Source organism: Camelus bactrianus, chromosome 3, assembly GCF_048773025.1.
Source record: "Camelus bactrianus isolate YW-2024 breed Bactrian camel chromosome 3, ASM4877302v1, whole genome shotgun sequence".
Lineage (NCBI taxonomy): Eukaryota > Metazoa > Chordata > Mammalia > Artiodactyla > Camelidae > Camelus > Camelus bactrianus.
Genome location: NC_133541.1, coordinates 105,576,138 through 105,596,039, shown reverse-complemented (window position 1 = coordinate 105,596,039; position 19,902 = coordinate 105,576,138). Strand labels below are relative to the sequence as shown.

General features: G+C 40.0%; 1 protein-coding gene across 2 annotated transcripts in view; it reads left to right on the top strand.

Moving 5' to 3' along the window:
- The window catches only part of JAKMIP2 (janus kinase and microtubule interacting protein 2), a 152,068-nt gene that overhangs the window by 97,492 nt on the left and 34,674 nt on the right, over positions 1 to 19,902 (top strand). For both annotated transcript variants that reach the window (XM_010959619.3, XM_010959618.3), the window contains exons 3-11: positions 4,698 to 5,195; positions 8,832 to 9,041; positions 10,896 to 10,994; positions 12,091 to 12,237; positions 12,914 to 13,054; positions 14,887 to 14,943; positions 15,841 to 15,960; positions 16,891 to 17,019; positions 19,435 to 19,518. In XM_010959619.3, coding sequence (XP_010957921.1) covers positions 4,698 to 5,195; positions 8,832 to 9,041; positions 10,896 to 10,994; positions 12,091 to 12,237; positions 12,914 to 13,054; positions 14,887 to 14,943; positions 15,841 to 15,960; positions 16,891 to 17,019; positions 19,435 to 19,518 — 1,485 coding nt within the window. The remainder of the gene's footprint in view (positions 1 to 4,697; positions 5,196 to 8,831; positions 9,042 to 10,895; positions 10,995 to 12,090; positions 12,238 to 12,913; positions 13,055 to 14,886; positions 14,944 to 15,840; positions 15,961 to 16,890; positions 17,020 to 19,434; positions 19,519 to 19,902) is intronic.

The window sequence follows — 19,902 nt, the reverse complement described above, 5'->3', positions numbered from 1 at the left end:
TACCACGAGAATGTGAGTGTTCAGATTTATGTTGTTGGTGGTATTTGCATAGCAATGCATGATATGATAATATGCATAATATCCATCAGAATTAATACTTAGTATCTACCATGTGTTAATGACTAATCTCCTACGTGTTCCAGCCTTTCCAAAGTGCTTTTGTTGCATCGTGGAAGTCAATCCTCACAACAATCATGTGAGAAGGATATCACCAATCTTAGTTTGCACATGAAGAAACTGAGGCTGAGGCAGGGGTAGCAGCTTGCCCAAGGTTTCACAGCAAACAAGGAGATCTGGGGTCCGACCTGACCTGGCTCCTGACCCACACTGGGCTCAGCCTTCTTTATGCTGTGCTTACGTACAGCCTAGTCCCCACTTTTCTCATCAGAAATTCAGGTGCAACAAATACTACCTACATCATACAGCTGCCTAAGGAGGTTAAATATACTGATAGGTGTAAAGCCTTTAAAAAAAAGGGCCAGAATCATACATAATAAATTAAGCCTTCGATAAATGCTTACTATTGTGATTGAGCTGGAATTCTTCTCCATAAAACATTTCCACTAATCAAAGTTGATTCTCTCTTCAACTAAATAATATTTTTCCAATTCAAAATACTATCATCTTCACATATTTTCACTGTTACTGAGGAATAGTTCGTCATTTTCTTGTGTACTCATTCTCATGATTTACATTAGGATATTAAAATCTATTTCCTTAGTGGTGCGATCTAAGCTGCAAATAATTTTCAGAAATGATTTTACTACAAAAATTTTATTGGCTCTTTTTCCCTCCCTAATGTCGGTCACATCCATTGTAACTCCTTCATAGTGGGATCCCTTCTCCCAAGCTTAAAAAAAAAAATCATACCTAGAAATCCTGCCAAAATTGACAGTTTCCATGACAACCAAATAAGTAGCCATGAAAAAGATGCCAAATGTAATCCAGTATCTTTGAATTTTCTGTGAGTTCTATGGATTCCTTTAAGTGAGGGATAAAAAGGCCAGGGTTTGTTTCTATTTGTTTTGTCTTCAGGCTGGAATATATTTTCCATACACCTGTGTTTTCACTGGTTTTTCTTTTTCATTTATCTCCTCTCCAGTCTACACACAAAAGATTAATGTTTGTAATTTGAGGGAAATTACAGAATCACAAAGTGGTATAGTCTAATGCACCTGCAGAGAATCTGATGTGAATAATTTTAGATCATCAGTATCTCCTCTTATATCCAGTAATAATATTACCTTACATTTCATAGTACTTTACAGCTCAAGGTACTTACCCATTTATTATCTAATTTAATCCTAAAAATAATTCTTTGCAGATATTTTTTAAGTGTAATCAAAGATCCTCAGGATAAAGCAACTTTCTTAGAGACAGCTGATTGTGAAATCAAAATACAAACCCAGAATTCATGACCCTTTATCTATTTTTACTACAGCTTTTCATTGTTTTAGGAAGAGCTGCTAAAATTTCCCTTAGAACTTGTTACTCATCAGCTCTTGTGGTCCTGATACTGTTCCAAATGCCGAAGGAACGTAAATACATCCTGCTGAAATTGAAGATGACCAGTTTCGTATCACTTGAGCTAAACTTAACTTCCCGAAGGTCCTAGATGGAAGATAAATTATCTGAGTTTCTAACTCAGTGAAAAATAAGGTCACTCTTTTCAAAAAGTGCATTACCCAAAGGAATCAGCACACATTTTCTATGAAGGGCAACATAGTAAATATTTTACGCTTTGTGGACCAGGCGGTCTCTGTGAAACTACTCAACTTCATTACAGCATGGAAACAGCCCTAGGCAACAAGGAAATGGATGTGCATGGCTGTGTTCCAATAAAACTTTGTTCACAAAGACAGGGGGCAGGAGAGATTTGGCCCATGGGCTATTGTTGGCCCACTCATGGCCTGGAAGCTACTTTAGTTCTTGAGGGAAAAATGGAAAGTAAGATTTAGGTTGTCCTTACTGAAGCACTGAGAAAAACATCAAGCAGAGGGCAGGCAGACATTATATGTTAGGGATGTTTTTGTTCTGTTGTTTTCTTACAAGGAAGGGATGGATGAGGGCTGCTCTGGGTAACAGTACAAGCCTATGTTCTCCACACCGTATGACAGGCTATATTATTCTTGCGTCCTGTTTCAGGCTAGCCAGGGACGCATACTGGCTTTCATTCTTTAATTGCACACATGCTCCTTGTCTCCTTACCACGTATTGTGCTGGCAACCATTGGGTAGATAAAGATGAGATAAAGATAAAGTCTTCTAGGACTTTTCAATATGAGATGGGGTAGGAGAGGGGGTGATGAGGACAGACAAGTGTATAAGAAAACACAGCATAAAGAAAATATGTGGAAGGGACTACTCAGGACATATGAGCAAAATACAGGGAGAAGACAAAGGCAGGAGAAATGAGCTTGGTCCTGGGTGATCGGGGTGTCAGGCCTGGAGAGGGTGACATCCAGCTGGGTCATGAGGACTGAGAGGATCCCAAAAGAAGCAGAGGGAAGGGCAGATCAGGAAGGGGAAACTAGGCAAACAGCTACAGAGATGCAGGGCATGTGCAGAAAACAGGAGAACCCCCCTTGCAGCTGGAGAGGTGGAGTGAGGAGTTGAAATGGGAGCTGGAAATCCAACCAAGTCTTCTGAGAGCTGAAAGACGCAGCTGAAGTGTTGGGGTTTCATTCCACAGCAGAAAGGAGCCCAGGGTAATTTGGGGGCAGGCATAGAAATCAGATCCTAACCCAACTTTACTAAGAGAATGTCCATTAAAGCTCAGTTCATTCAGTGAGCCTCCAAGAACTTGAGCAACACTGCCCAAAAGAAAGATAACACGAGCCACAGATGCAAGCCACACATGTGATTTTAAAATTTCCACCTTAAAAAGTAACCACAATAGTAAAAAAGTCAAAAGAAGTAATTCATTCCAATAATATACTTTATTGAACCTAATTTACCCCAAATATTTATAGTTTCAGCATATAATCAATACAGGAATTATTAATGAGATATTGATATTGACCTCACACTAAATCTTTGGAATCAGGTGTGTATTGTATGCTTAGGGCAAGGCTCAATTCAGACTTTCATTATTGCAAGTGCTCTGTGTGGCTAGTGGCCACCGTATGGGACAGCACAGCTCTAGTGCATATGAGCCATTAGGCATCCGGGAGGGGACCTTGGCCAGACTGCTTATTTTGCCAAGTCTCCTTGTGCCCCGAGTTCTTTTACAATAACCAACATGGGAATAATTGCTGTGCCTTAACAGTATAATACTCAAAAAATGCCGTGTGGACTTGGAAAATCCTGTTCTAGCTAACGGTAGGTGAACTGTCAAGGTAAGTAAAATCTCAGATACTGCATGTATGTTAGAATTACAGTGGTTTCAATAAGTTTAAATCTTAACATTTTTCAGCTGGAAAGGCTCTTGATTACTTTAGGAAACCTTCTGATTTTACAAGTGGCAGAGACTCATCATCATTCAACTAGTCATTATTCCTGGGGTTGCCCAATTCTTCTGTTTTTCCAGGTGACTATGTTGGTGTGCGTGTGTGTGCACGTGTGTGCACAAAGGGGACAGAGAAACAATGACAGGCAGCAGAGATGAGGAGGGGAAGGAGGACAGTAAAACAAGTGTCTAGTGAGGCTTTTTCAAGCTCCAAATGCCAGGACCCCATCCTGATCTATAGAATCAGAGTCGGACTCACAGCCAAATTAAGATAGTGTCATGCCTCATCTATAAAGAAAACTAGATTATCTTTGGAAAGATTACAAACCAAAGGAGAATTTTTAACCAGAATACCTGACAGGTAAAAAGATTAGAAGGAATACTTTATTAAATTACTTGGAGTGTTGGCTTAGGGGAGGAGAGAGAGGGATTAAGTGTGGAGGAAGAGAAGGATGCAGACAGATACCCATGTAGCAGACCTTTAACACGGGGAGGCCTGCACTGCAGGGTTTTTGGTTGCTGTGTGTATATGTAGTAAGTTGGGGATGGAGCCAAGCTGCCTTAGTAAGAAAAGCAAGGCTGAGGACAAAACAACTGTCTTCATTCCTCACCTCCCCCTCAGCAGTAGTTATCTTCTCTTCCAAAAAGAAAGAAAGAGGGGGAAAGGGAAAATATTTTATAGTATCACTTTAGGTGCCAGTTTATTAGTCTGATCATAATACTGAACTAAGACTACTACCCTGGGACACCCACATTTATCAGTCTGGACCTACCTAGGGACGGGTAATCGAGGAAGCCCTCCAGGTGGTCTGCTCTGAACACCTCCTCACAAAGGTGAAAACCATTCTAGCACTGCTTCCTGAGTTTAATGTGGGTCCTTGTCCCCTGGGGGTTGTTAAGACGCACGCTCTCATGCGTAGGTCAGGGATGGAGCCCCTGCGTTTCTGACAAGCCTCTGGGTGAGGTCTGTGCCGCTTGTCTGCGGACCACACATCAGATAGTAAGGTCCCAGAACGTCAAATATTTGTCTGAACAGCCATGAAAGCATCTGCGGGTATTTCCTCCTTTCACACGCTGTACTCCTAGCATTAAAAGACCTGCGGTTCCCTTCCCCCCGAGCCCACAGGCGCCTGAAATTTTGAAGAGAGATGAGGCATTAAAAGATTGCAGGGTCTGAGCTGCCCATCCGACCTAGGAGCCCACCTTTTTGATGCAGCTGACCTTTCATCCGTTCACCTCTCTGCCTTCAGGTTTCCAAGCTCGAAAGAGAGAAGACTCAAGAAGCCAAGAGGATCCGTGAGCTGGAGCAGCGCAAGCACACGGTCCTGGTGACTGAGCTCAAAGCCAAGCTCCACGAGGAGAAGATGAAGGAGCTGCAGGCCGTGAGGGAGAACCTCATCAAGCAGCACGAGCAGGAAATGGCCAGGACAGTGAAGGTGCGGGACGGGGAGATCCAGAGGCTCAAGTCGGCGCTGTGTGCACTCCGGGACGGCAGCAGCGACAAAGTAAGGACAGCGCTCACCATCGAGGCCCGGGAGGAGGCCCGGAAACTGTTTGATGCCGAGCGCCTGAAGCTCTTACAGGAAATTGCGGACCTGAAAACGGCCAAGAAGCAGGTGGATGAGGCGCTGAGCAATATGATCCAAGCAGATAAAATCAAGGCTGGGGACCTCAGGAGTGAGCACCAGTCCCACCAGGAAGCCATCTCCAAGATCAAGTGGGAGTCGGAGCGGGATATTCGGAGGCTGGTTAGTAACCCAGGGCAGTCAGCCGGGGCACAACCATTCTCTTTGCAGGCTTCAGGGCGCCGTGGGGTTGGTTTTTCAGGTATTTTTTATGAGTGGATTATAAACAGTGCCTTCCTTCTGTCTAGTGCTCTATCCAAAATACAAGATAGGTCAATAGATAAAGAGGTGCACCCAGGCCTTGTAAAATTGGCCTTGTAAAGGATTTCAGAGTCAGCCCTCTCGGAAAACCTGGGTTCTTCCAGTCCTACACGTAGGGAGAGTGTCTATGCAATGACTCCCGTTTTCTTGAGTGTCTATAAAAGTATTCTGAATTATGAACTCTTCCAAAATCAGCATGTTTTGTAGGCTTTCCATTTATCCAATGTTTTGGGGTCTTTTGCAAGGGCGGGGAAGGTTTCTATGGCTTTCAGATGTCTGAAAATGGCAGCCCCTGCGAACACCCTGAGTAATTTGCCTCACTTTTTCTCCAGGAACCATGTCTGAAAGCAAGAAAAAGAGCTATAAAACCCCTAGTCATTTTAGAAATGAAAATGGATCTTTTCCAGAATAAACAGGGGCCATTCAAAACAGGGACCTTTATAATTCTTAAATTGGAGACCATGTCTAAGTAGCTTATTTGCTGTTACCAATTTCCAAGACTTACTTCAGCCCCTACAGAATTGAGTCTTTCTTTTTAACATGTATGACCAAAAGCCACATCAGTGTCTCACTATGCTTAACAGTAAAACAAATACAATGATTGTATGAAGGCTATAATATTGCAGGTTGACCTCATCTTAGAAGAAATGTTGATATGTACCTATACTTAGAGTCTTCAGCATTATTTATATCTTGGTTATATCTTATCAAATTAACTATTATCTGTTAGAGTGTACTTTATGCTTCTCTAAAAATACTTCCTTCAAAGTCCATGCTTATAACCAGTATGCAGTAGAGACTCCTACACTTTCCTTCTTGTGTATCTGTTGATTCTAAGCATTTATATTCTAAGAACTCCAGTTCTGTGCCTTGGATGATAGCTCTAGGATTTCAGTTTTATGTAAAAAGTGGTTACCATAGAACATTTTAGAAAATTAAACATGTAATTTTCTTTGCACTGCAATACAGTGTGACTGTAAAATGTTGCCTTTGCCACACTTTCAAATTATCTGTCTGCAATTCATACTTTTGCACTGATTGACAATGAAGACCAAGCGCAGTGCAGAAATATTTGTCTCTGCCCTGCCTTTGGTGTTTCAAACAACAATGACTGATGAAGAAAGAATCAAGACTGTGAACTCTGAAGTCAGCAGGTAGGTAAATGAAAAGGAAGCTTTACTTTAAATATTTTCGTTTGTCAATGGTTTTCAGTGTGAAGTCTACAAGTATATCCACTTGTTGACCTGTAATTTCTTCTATGACTTCCTTTCACCAGCGCATTGCAGAAAGTGACATGAAATCCCTCCTAATAAAATGTAAAATCTAAGCTATGTGGAGAGTGGTTAAAAAATTGGGAGCCAACAGACTAACATGAGAATTTTTTTTAATAATACAGATGTGCTTGTCTTCATTTTTACCTTCTTATCCTGTTCTTACCCCAACACCCAATTCCATTTTTGGAACTGGAAGGGAGAGAAATGGGAGCCATTCTGTCTAGAAAACTTTCCCAGGGAATTCTGATATGCACCCCCTCCCCATCCAAGAACCAGAACTTTGGAAGATTTTCAGTATCCTGAAATCTTAGAGTCCGTGCTGAGAGCCACTATGCAGTGGAGACTCCTTGACACTTGTTACTGGATGTTCTACAGAAACCCACTTTGGGAAATGCTGGTAGCGTAATCTTGGTGTCATTATAGCATCGTGCCTTATAGAATGGGCTCTAGAGTCAGAAGACGGTATTTTAAATCAGGCTTCATCATTTATTAGCCATATGACCATGACCAAGTGTGTAACCCTTTGGGTCCTCAGTCATCATCTGTAAAATGGTGCAAGCAGAACCTACATAATAGGATTGTTATAAAACGAGATAAGGTTTGTAAAGCTCTGAATACAGAGAATGTATTTTACTTTGAATGAAGTAAAAGATCAATAAATTTCAGTTATGAGGATGGTGATGATGCAGATGATTCTGTGGCAAAAATGGGCTGATTTCCCAGCAAGTTGTTGTGTAGGGCACATCAGAACCAATTAGGAGAACGCAGACCTGGAGCTCTGGTAAACTGTAAATAACACCGTGGATGGCAGATCTAACAGAAGAATGTGCTACTTAGGTAAAAATAACACCGAACTCAAATCTTCTACAAGGATATAGAAATAAAGACAGTGCTTTTACTCCCAAATTAACAGGACAGTGTTTGATTTTACTTACCGAGTGATCAGATGATGTCACAGGACCATGCCCTCCCACAAATGATCTAAAATTTAATCATGTGACTTGGAGGCTGTAGCTCACAGATAGTTACATGTGGGAAAATGTAACTGTATAACACAATTTCTGTCCCAAATATATGTATATAAATATATATAAATAAAAATACATTTAGATATATTTATTTTTATATATATATATATTTGTGTGTGTGTGTGTATCTTAGGAATACAGCAAAGAAAGATTTATACAAAGTGATTTATTATATATAAGGAGATTTTTTTTATAAAGAGGAGAATAGCATAATATTGTTTGTTTTAAATGCGCCTATTTCCGTTTTGAATATTCTCACAGGATATAATGAGATGAGAAGAAAGATTTCACCCAGTGGCGATGCTTTCTTCCAGGATTTTTAATAGGCATTCACATCATTCACCCTCATCTGGGGGTGGCAAAAAGTTTTCAGTCCAGTGGAACTCTGATTAATTGGTATCAAATGTTTTTGGCCTTTAGTTGCGAAATATTTCTAAGGCTGTGCCCAGGCTTAACGAAACTGAGTACTGGAATCAATAAATACATCCCACAGATAGAGGTGGGGAAATAGTGACTAATATTACCAGGTATTTTCCATTCCTGTTCTTGTCCCAACCATAATTTTCTGACATTAATAGTTAAACAGTGGTTAAGAACTGGCTGCTCTGAAAAGTGAGTAGGAGTGGAAAGAGCCCTGTGGCATGAACCATGGAAGTACCTCGCTCCAGACTCTCCACCTACATGCACACATGCTGGCCTGAGGAAATGAGGAGGCTGCTGGGAAGTCTGCAGCTTCTTCAGTTACTAATGACCTGTTCGTAGTTGTTATTGCTATTTAAAGTGAACTCAAAGGTCATTCCCCCAAACCGGAGGTAACATCACAAATTGTCCTGGGAAACATTGCAGTAGAATATTTAGTATCTGTCTTTGTTAACACGAATGACCCATTTTAAAGTGAACTTTTTCCTTTCCATATCTACCAACCCAGACCATTTCAAACAATATATTGAATCACAGCATCTACATAGGATATACTAGGGAGAAAATAATCACTCTCCTTGACACCTCGTTAAGTGTAGAATGGCCTTCATTACACAGCCTTGCCTTGTCTTATTCATGAATTCAGTCTCCTTGTCATATTCATGACTTTTTTTTCCTGTATCAATCAGCAGAAAGAAGTTAAGCTCGTACCATTGTAAAAATGCATTTCTTTGCAGCCTTGTTGAATAAAATGTCCTGGGTGTCATTTAATTCAGATGGATGAAATCAAAGCCAAGGACAGGATCATCTTTTCTCTGGAAAAGGAGCTGGAGACCCAGACAGGCTACGTGCAGAAACTCCAGCTGCAGAAGGAAGCCTTGGATGAGCAGCTCTTTCTGGTCAAGGAGGCCGAGTGTAACATGAGCAGCCCCAAACGGGAAATTCCAGGAAGAGCAGGAGACGGCTCCGAACACTGCAGCAGTCCGGTAAGTCTCTCCATGCTAAAGTTAAGAACTCAGGAGTCATCTTTTATTTAGTTCCCAAGTTTTACTTTTCACTTAAGCTCTTTTCCTGTTTACTACAGAGAAATCAATTCCACCTCCTACTAGAAAACCAGCGAGTATCTTGGGAACAGGGCTTTCTAAACTCACGGACAGCAGAGTGGTCTGCATTGCATGAGGGGATCACAAGAGAATTACAGACCTTTGAAAGACCTTCATAGAATTTTTCTAGCCGAGTGATACCGAACTGAAGTTTGATACCAAACTTCAGCCTATTATAAGAATCAAATTAGATGAAAATACTTAGCCTCTTGCCAAGACTGGTAGTCTTTCCTTGTGTGAACAATTGGGTTGGAAACTGGTAAAATCGATTACCATCTACAGGGGTCAAAATATAGTAACTGCATGAAAGACTTAATTTTTATAATCATTAAATGAAAGCTTCAAGTCTCATTGAATTTGATACTTATTTCCCTGGATTGTCATCATTTTATATGAGAAATTATTTTCAGAAGTTCAGCGATAGATATCAGCTTATGTATAGTTTACTTTCAGATCTTATACCTTTCAAAGTATGTAGCTGCTGAAAGATGAAAATGTATTATTTAGGAACAGAGGTAGGTTCCAAAATAGTACTTAGATCCAAGTAATGAAAAATTTATGAACTGGAATTCAGGAAGGATATTTATATCCCAGTAGGTGGCAGAAAGAGTCCTGGACTGGGAATTAGCAGACGTAAGTTTTAGTTCTTTCACTGACACTTCCCTGCAATGGAACAAAATTGTCAAGACAATGGGCTATAGAATCAGACCCGTTAGTTTAAAATCCTGGATATGCCATTGACTGTGTGACCTTAGGCAGATCATTAGCTCAGAGTCTCCTTATCTGTAAAAGAGAGACAACAGGGGTAATCCATGGGCTGGTCTAAGGTTTAGAAGAGACGGTGATGTAAAATGTTGAATGCAGTGTCTTGCATACAGTTAGCATTCAATACATACTAGTTATTGATCTATTGATAGTAGCCGCAAGACCTTGAACGAGTTACAGCCTCCCTGACTCTTACCTGTCCTGCTGACTCCTCTGGGATATTGTGAATCTAGGGGTTTAATGTGCATGAAACTGCTTTGTCAACAGTACAGCACTATCAGATGTAAGATGATAATGGAATTGCACGTGTCTAATGGTCCTGTGGACTCTAGAGCGTAGAATTAATTCATGGCTGCTGCGTGTAAAGTGATTCCATGGCACTTAATGTCAGTGAGGAAGCCAGTTGCTCTGGGCAGAACCTACAAGTGACGTCTGTGCTATAGTCTGCTGCCTTTTATATGTGGAGATAATGTGCCAGCTTTCTGTTTCTGACCTTTTTCTCCAGGAGTGTGCAGGAATTTGCAAAGCCCATCCGTACCTCCTACTCTGTCCCCTCTTTGGCTAAGTGTCCTAGTGGGTCATCCGTATAAGCTGGGGAAGCAGTGTGCAGCCACGACACAAGGGTTGCTCCTTGAACCTCGTGCAATCACAGCGTGACCTTGGTCTCACAGTTCGCAGATCTGATGAGCTGATCCCATTATTTACCACTCCCATCACCAGGAGTCAGGGCTCCAGGGAGGATCTGCCACATAGAATTCATTTGCAGTTTCAATCAGGCTTGATCTGAAAACTCAAGCAGGGAATCTTGGGGGTTGGAATAGGGTAAATATTTACTCTTCCCTGAAGAGAACATTTTACCCTCTCTTCATAAGCCAGATGAAAGGAACTAAGCCGGTTATTTTTATGAGCGGTATTCTAGAACTTTGTGAAAAGTATTGGTGAAGAAATGGCCATTTTCATTTTCATGTGTAGGATTTGCGAAGAAATCAAAAGAGAATAGCTGAGTTGAATGCCACGATAAGAAAATTAGAAGACAGGAATACATTACTTGGAGATGAACGAAATGAATTGGTGAGTTCTAAGGAGACTTTTTTATTTGATTATTTTATGAAGCAGTTTGTTCTAGAAGTATATATGATGTTGCAGAAGTATAATAAAAGCACACAAGTAATAAAAGTGCAGCTCAATAAATATGCCCACTGTGATACACCCATATAAGCACCACCCAGGTGAGTAAGTGGAAGATTACTAGGATCTCAGAACTCCCCATCTTGTGACCTCCCTCAGCCACCGTCTCTCTAAAGGTAACCAACCACTCTACTGAACTCCATCACTATAGGTGTCTACTGCCATTTTTTAAATGCACTGTGAATGGAATCCTATGATAATTACTCTTTTGTGTCTGACTTTTTTGCTCAGCTTTACATTGGTGAGAGTCCTCCATTGTGTTGCACATAGAATTCATTCATTTTCACACTGTCGTATTCAATTATATATAATTATACATTTAGTATTATAAATATACACAGTATCTGATACCATATGTATATACAATCACATATGATAAATATATACATTCAGTCTTCTATCATTGACAGACATTTACGTTGTTTCATAACAGTTTCAACTGTTACTGGTGCTGCTACATGTCCCAGTGAGGAGATGCATTGCTGTCTGGGGGGCACTATCCCAAGGAGCAGAATTACTGGCTCACAGAGTATGCACATAGCCGTCAGCTTCAGCACTGACCCCAGACAGCTGTTTACAGTTGTTACCATTCCATTCCCTCCAACAATGTGTGAGAGTTGCAGTTTCTCCTCGTCTCTGCCAGCATGCAAAGATAAATGATCATTTTAGTCATTTGGTGGGTGTGAGGTATATTCTTATTGCAGGATTTTAATTTTTATTTTCCTTCTTACTAACGAGGTGGAGTAACTTTTCAAGTATCTGTTGGCCTTTTGGGTGTCCTGTGGGATTCGCCCTTTGTCTTTTGCCCATTTTCTTTTGTGCTGCTCTTATTTTCTGACTCATATTAGGAATTTTTTAAATCATTTTTGGACAGTTGTATTTAAAATATCCTGCTTTCCCTTCTGTATGGTGGCTGTTGGTGTCATGAAGTCATTTTCAGCCTCTAACCCAAGGGTCACATTGTCTGATGTCTTCCCAGTTAAAACGCGTGCGGGAAACCGAAAAACAATGTAAACCTCTTCTGGAAAGGAACAAGTGCCTCGCCAAGAGAAACGATGAACTGATGGTGTCTTTGCAGCGCATGGAAGAGAAACTAAAAGCTGTTACCAAGGAAAATTCAGAAATGGTGTGTATCATAGATTCTGCAGAACTGCAGCCTCCTTGTTTATATTACTGCACTCACCTGACTTACTGGTCTTTCTTAGTTTATTTTTAAAATACAATGCTATTGGTGAAAGTTTCAATTTTCCCTTATGTAAGCAAGGCGCCTTTAAGGAAGAAAGCCAAAGAAGGTTGCTGACTCTGAATTTTATGGACTTTCTAAATTTTGCAGAACAATGGGAGTGCTTGCAGGAATCTGCACACTCTCCAAAAGCTCCGAAATAGAGAAGCAGAGTTTCAACCTGGTTCCCCAACCATAGATACCTCCTTGCAAGAATTTCACTAACATGCTTTTTCTAGAACCATACAGTAGATACCCCTCATCTCCTAAGATCTTGCACAATAGTTGGAAATAGATGCCATCATTTGCATAATGTATGAACAGGTGTTAGGCTCATGTCCTCCTTAACAGACTGCCAATCCAGTAGTAGAGATCTGCACACCTTCCCAGCGACTGCCACCTGTTACAGCAGACAAAAGGCACCTGAGGGTGTTAGTTGGTGTGTGTGTGTGTGTATTGAAACTGAGCAGTTTTCAAATTTAGCTGGAGCCTCATAAAGTTTCTACAGATACTTTACATTAACCACCAAAGTTTAGGATTTTTAAACTCTCTACCTACACTTTTTTTTTCCCCAACCCAGAGAGAAAAAATTACATCCCATCCACCCTTGAAGAAATTAAAATCGCTGAATGACCTCGATCAAGCTAATGAAGAACAAGAGACAGAGTTTCTAAAACTTCAGGTCATTGAACAACAGAACATTATTGATGAGCTCACAAGGGTAGGTCTTGGTTTATCTATAAACCCTAAGCTGTTCCCGAGGACAAGTAGCCAAGAAATCAACATACACTAGCAGCACTTAATAATTTTGGATTAGCCCCAAAGGCCCAAGTTCCTATGTTGAATATATAAGTAGATTCAAGAGACTTTATTCCAAAAATACTGGATATTATTTAACTGCTTTATACCTTTTCAATTATAATTTTTTGCTGACTAATTTGATAACACAAATAATAGCTGCAAAGCACATTAAAAGAACTTTCAAATGCACTGTAATGTGAGTAGGTAGGTTGTGTGGGTGTATCTTGTAACTGCCTTCCAATATCAAGATTCTGAGGCTCAGAGATTAAATATTTTGCCTCCTACAAGACTGTTGACCTCTTGTTTCCCAACACCTAATCCAGTCTCTAGCTACATAGTGGCAGTTTAATACATATGTGTAAAATGACAGCTGAAATTCCAGTCCAGATCTCCTGACCACGACTTTAGTACCTGCTGAAGCAGGTAAAGGAGTTGTTACTCTCATTTGCATCTGGCTGAGATCTGTGTTAACGACAACGTTGGACTAACACCTGTAGATGCCTTTGGGTTTTCTTTTTTGCCTCTCTGTCTTTATTCCATGAATGATACCTGTGGTTGCACTCCATTTAGAACCAAGCCAAGACCTACAGAGTTGAACTAGTGATGGGGGAGTGGCAGGCAATAGTCTTCAGAGTAGGATGAGCGGGATGATTTACTGCCATTGAGGGAAGAAAAGATTATAAATTCTGTTTATGGTTAATTATGGCTCACCCTTTTAAAATTTTCTATGTTGAGTATATGTTACAATGCATATACTATATTAGGAGGGTCATCTAAGTATACTGTAAAACTTTTGACTATCTTAAGGTTGCATGATCAAATTATTTTTATTTATTAAAGGTGAAAATCAAAAAGGTTAACACCACTGGCTTAACCCAGATTACTTCTTAAACATGGCCTTTGAAGCTCTCTGCCCCTCACTTCACTTCCACATCCTTAGTAACTCATAAATCTCAGATTCACTAGTCTAGGAATTTGAATGGCTTTGAGTATCAGGAGTTTAAGCTAGTTTCTTAGGAATTCTGAGACGTTCACACATGTCTATCAGACTTCCAGGGAGGCATAAATATCATTTATTCCATCCACTTTTGAATTTGTACACTAAATATATGGAGTACTATACAAATGAGCATCGAATTACCAAACTATCTCCTTTCACGAAAATAATAAATCAAGAAATCTATCATTATTTCTAGATATTCTTTGAGTTTCCCAGAACATCCTAATGAGAACCACCCCCACCGAAAAGGAAAACACTAGATGATTCCAACCAAGTAGGTACTCTGTTCTATCTTCAGAGGCTACAGGTGAGAACAAGGATCCAAGAATAGTCAGAAGGTAGCTTTCTATGCTTTTCGGGTGATTTAATGGAAACAATAAAGTTTTTCTTTATTGTGAAATGATATTTTTCAACACTTAAAATAATTTGGAATCTGAGAAAATTGAAGAGTTGCGCTTTGGGAGAACATGACGATTTTATACTTGACCTTCAAGTATAAAATAGAAGATGCCAGTTAGGAACGCATTATACTTTCTGGTTGTGAGGCTTTCAGATCCACATAGATTATCAGGGACAGTCAGTATTCAAGGATCAAACCCGAAAGATGCCACAATTTACAAAACATAATCGTATTTTAAACAGAAATATGTAATGCTCTAGGGGAAATACAGCTCTGTCTTTGGAAGAAAAAAAAACCTGTAGGAGAATAGGCACCAAGCCATGATCTGAAAAGTCTTTCATCTGTTTTCCAGGATCGGGAAAAGCTCATTCGTAGGAGAAAGCATAGAAGAAGTTCGAAGCCAATTAAGGTAATGAGAGAACTAGGTTATCAGGCTTCTGCCACACACAGACACAGCGGGAAAAGTGAGGCTTGCCAAGGAACCTTCCTGTGAATATGTGATAAATCAGATGTTCCTGAACTGCAGAAAACCATGGGGTTTATTTGCCAGAAGAAATGTCTTCCCTTGACAGTTCTCAGAAGTCCAGAAATGATTGTGTTGTGGATTTTAACCTGAAAGGGTTTGCTTTCTGAGTGAAGAAGCCACTAGGTTTCACGTAGAGAGGGTTATCTGACAAGTCGGAGAGTCACACTCCAAGGACATGCAAGAGATACATACAATTTGACGTCTCCCTTGAATATTAGCCTCTGATACCCATCCTATAATTGATTAATATATTTTTATTATTCACTCGGGCAATATTATTGATAGTGATACTATCCACCAATATCTGTGTAGCCTCTTAGAATTCATAAAGTTTTATTTTAATTTGTCTCTTTGTTTGATTTTTGTTTTTAACGATTGCATCATTTGATTTGAATGTGGAATTAGATGATAGAATTTGATAATCCCCTTTACACGAATGCCCGGACTTTCAGAATTCCTTGATTGTATTCTGAATATCGGCCAGAGTAAATCGCATAAACTCATCATGGCATAAAATGTAACGTAAAAGAGGATCCAGTGTTTCTATGAAGAGAGCCAAACATTAATGACTCTTCCTCAGAAACATCAGAAGTGAAATAACATGGGCAAGCATTTATTGGAATTACTGTGTCCACGCCTAATATTTTTATTTCATCAAAGAAGCATTGAAGGACCCATGTCTTCTATATTTGCATGCATGCCAGGCGACAGAATTTTAATAAGAAGTTGACTTTCCGCACTTTTAGCTTTGTTAGTAACCGTGTACTTTCCCTCCATTAGAGGCCTGTTTTGGACCCATTTATCGGCTATGATGAGGACTCTATGGATTCAGAGACGTCATCTATGGCCTCATTTAGAACAGACCGAACGCCAGCCACTCCTGATGATGACCTGGATGAAGTAAGCCTTTTCACTTCTCTAATCTTCTGTGATACTGTCATCAACTCTCCCCTTGAAGGAGGAGGAAGAGCACTTCACTTTTTATCTCCTTCACGAACAGCATGTCATCTCATAATAGTGACCGATTTCGAGGCCATGCTTGACTTCGTTATGTCTTGGACAGTAGCTTCACCTAAGTCGTGCAGCCCTTTTAGAAACTTCTCTGAAGTTCAGCTCTGTAACCTCAAGACTTCTTTCAAAATGAAAGTTACTCTCCCACATTCTTCATCCAGAGAAGGTGTAAACCAAAGAACAAGCTTTTAAATACAGTCTAAGACAGTGTTCAGCAAAGTATGTTCTGTAGACCACCTTCATCAGAATTATCTAGGGGCTTCAATTACAATGAGAGTTTTCGGACTCACAACTCCTGACTCAGGATCTTGAGGGTGGAACCCACAAATCTTCATTTTTCACAAAACTTCATGGTGATTTTATAATGCTCTGAAGTTGGAGACTCAAAGCTGCAAAACCATTTTTATAATTTATCTGGGGAAGAAGTTGCTTGGCTATGTATGTATTGAAAAGAACTGAGAATAAAACTGATAATCATCTCCTCAAATTTGGATCCAAAATCTAGGTGTAAGTTTTTCTCCTTTGGGTCCAAAATTTTCTATAATCCAAGCCCAAATAGGTAATAATCAGAAATATATAAATAAGCAAATGCTTCTTTTATTAATAAATACCTAAGTACTCCTGCAGTGTCCATCTTGAAAGTGTTACAGTATTTGTGCCCATACACATACTTGAAAATTAAGAATAAAATCGCACAAAATCCAATAACAAACAAACCTTTACTTCTCTTCAAAACATGGACACAAGTTAACATTTCACATTGAACACAGGACGTAAGCATAACATAATAATTCTTTGGCTTTTTTGTTTAACCTCAAGAGTTTAGCAGCGGAAGAATCTGAGCTACGGTTCCGACAATTAACAAAAGAATACCAGGCTCTCCAAAGAGCGTATGCCCTCCTGCAGGAGCAGAGTGGAGGCATCCTCGACGCTGAAAGAGAAGCCAAGGTTAGTGTACATCTGGGAGAGGGCCCTGAATTGGCTTGCAACAGTCGCAGCACAAAAGTACCATGGACATGAAAGTGTCAGTAGGATAGCTTGCCTGGTACCCATCTCACCACTGCAGCTTTTGAACTGTTTTATCTTTTATGTCAACAAACCTTGGATCTGGAGACATTAGAACCAGCTTAGATCAATGCTTTTGTTCCTTTAAAGATAGTGGAGTATATAGTTCTTATTTGTGCTGTTCGAAAACTTAACAATTTCAAAGCTAGACAGTATTGAATTTTGATAATCCATTTTTTTTTAGTTTCTTGCTTGGGAGAAAAAAAAAAAACTTTTATCTTTCAAAAGCAATGGGTAGCCAGTTCCTTTTCTTAGTTAATAAGAGCATTACATTGACAGCTTACTGAGAACTGTCACTGACAGTATCTCATTTAACCCTGGGGACAGCCCCCTAAGGTGGGTATTTTATAAAAAAAGGAATTTGAGGCTCAGAGAGGTTAATTGAATTACCCACGATCACACAGCTAATAAATGGGAAAGTGGGATTCCAGCTCACATCTTGCTGGATCAGATGTTCTTTCTGTTATGTCACAATTGCCTCTCATTCGTCTACTTCAAACAAGAAAAAGAAACACATACAGTACTGACACTTAACATTTATTGAGTACTTGATGTATTCCAAGCATCGTGCTGAGTACTGTATACACATTATCTCATGCAATCCTAAGATAATCCTGTGAGTTAGATGCTATTATTAACTCTTTTTTTAATAGGAGAGGAAATAATAGCTTAGTAGGAGTTAAACATATCTTAGGTAGTTTAAAACCAGAATATGTAGCTTAGTTAGGTTAAAGCTAGGGGATGAACCCAGAACTGAGTCCAGTCACAACTGCCTTGCTGTAACTGCCTCATACATTAGTTTACAAAAGAGCAAGAGAGAGCGTGACCACTCAGCGATTTTACCCTGCTTCCGATTTAGAGGGTCTACAGTTCATTGAGAAGTATTATAGGAACTACTGTTAGTGGCTTAGTAGGAAAACATAGATACTATAGTTATGTATTTTTAAATATATACGTTCATGCACGTACACATGCATAAGTGAGTAAACATGTTAAAAAAAAAACCCCTATAGACAGGCAAGCAATCATTAGGAAGGATGTACGTGTGTGCTTTCGTGTCTGTGCCCTAATACTGGAATAGTTGTGGTTTTCACTGTCAGTGTTAACTACTTATTCTTACCAACGTGGGGCTGGTCAATGAAAACAGTAGCATATTGTTTTTTGGAGAGGTGACGATGTAGAAACCAGTTCTCTTTCTCTTGTCTCACTCTCCCATCAAAATACAGGTTTAGCATTATTTATGGCCTTTAGAGTAAGAAAACTTACCATGCTAAGCAAAATAGTCTAAGACACATCAAGATGTGAGAAAGAGAGCAGTAAAGTTGAAGAAAGTAGAAGTGCAAAAATGGGTAATACAGATGAAAGGATATCAATGAAAACAAACGATACAATCATTTCAATAGAGAAAAAGTACGTTGTACTCAACACCCATTCAAAGTTACATAATTCTTAGAAAAGCTAAGCTTGGAGTTATTTTAACCTGGTAAAGGTAAATATAGTATTTAGCAGTCCAAAAATGTATTCTGCTCATAATGAATAATAAGAAAAGGACACCAGCCATTTCCTGATTTTGTTCGACTTTGTACCAGAGGACCTATCCAGGTCATAAGACACGAGAAAAATGTGGGTATGGGCAGAAAACAAAGTGTTTCATGGAAAATAGGATTGAATCTAGAGAGAATACAAAAGAATCTGGAAACATTACTAGACTAAATGAAGTAAGGTTGTTCCGTGTAAGATTAGTGTCCCAAACATGCTGATACGCACACACACACATACATACACATGCACACACACATACACATGCACACACACACGTAAAATTCTTCCTATGTACATACACAGATTTGGATTTAGATTTAAATATAGGGCACAGAGTTGGCTGTGAAAGAATGGGGAGATTTTGGAAAGAGAAAATGGGATAAGGTTTTCCACAAGGGGAACACGTCCAAATAAAGAGGGAAGTGGAGAGGTACAAGGCGAATTTTAGAAACAAGGAGGTCACCAGTGGGTAGAGGTGGACTCCATGTTGATGAGCGGTGGGAAAAGATTGGAAGGATAAGGGGAGATTTTGAAAACCTGGCTAAAGGGTTTGAAGTCTTAACCTGATGCTAAAGGGAGCCACTGAAAATGTTAAGCGAGAATTTAGATTATAAACATAGTTTTAAAAGACCCTTTGAGCATAGGAGATTCTTTTTTTCTCACTTGCTGAGTTCTAAGCAGGGAACATGAGGGGAAGAGAAATACTGACTTCTTCTCAGTTCTACTTACCGAGTTCTGGAATTCTGGTCTCACTAGGCTCAAGAGCAGCTCCAGGCAGAGGTGCTAAGATACAAAGCCAAAATTGAAGATCTGGAGGCGACTCTGGCTCAGAAAGGACAGGTAGGCATTTGGTTGCTAGCCCGTCTGCAGATGCGGGTGAGTCAATATGACCTTCCCCTCGATCGCCCCGTGCATGGGCCCACCCAGGACACGGCTTGGCTCTCCGCAGTGACCTTTCTCAAACTGTGTCAGAATGTTCAACCCTCTGTTTCTGTCCCTGGTGTTTGGCTGGCCAGAGTGTGAACCCAGCTACAGCAGCCAATGAGGCTGGGCAAGAGAGAGGAAGAGGAGCCTTGTACACATAGCCTAGAGTGGTCATGAGCTGCTGAGACAAAGACCCGCCCCTCAAGCTGCCTTCTTTGCCTCTCTGCTACATTTATGGTTCTGCATTTTAATGTTTTCCATCCATACGTATCTAGCCTGTGTGCATTCTGACCCTTTTCA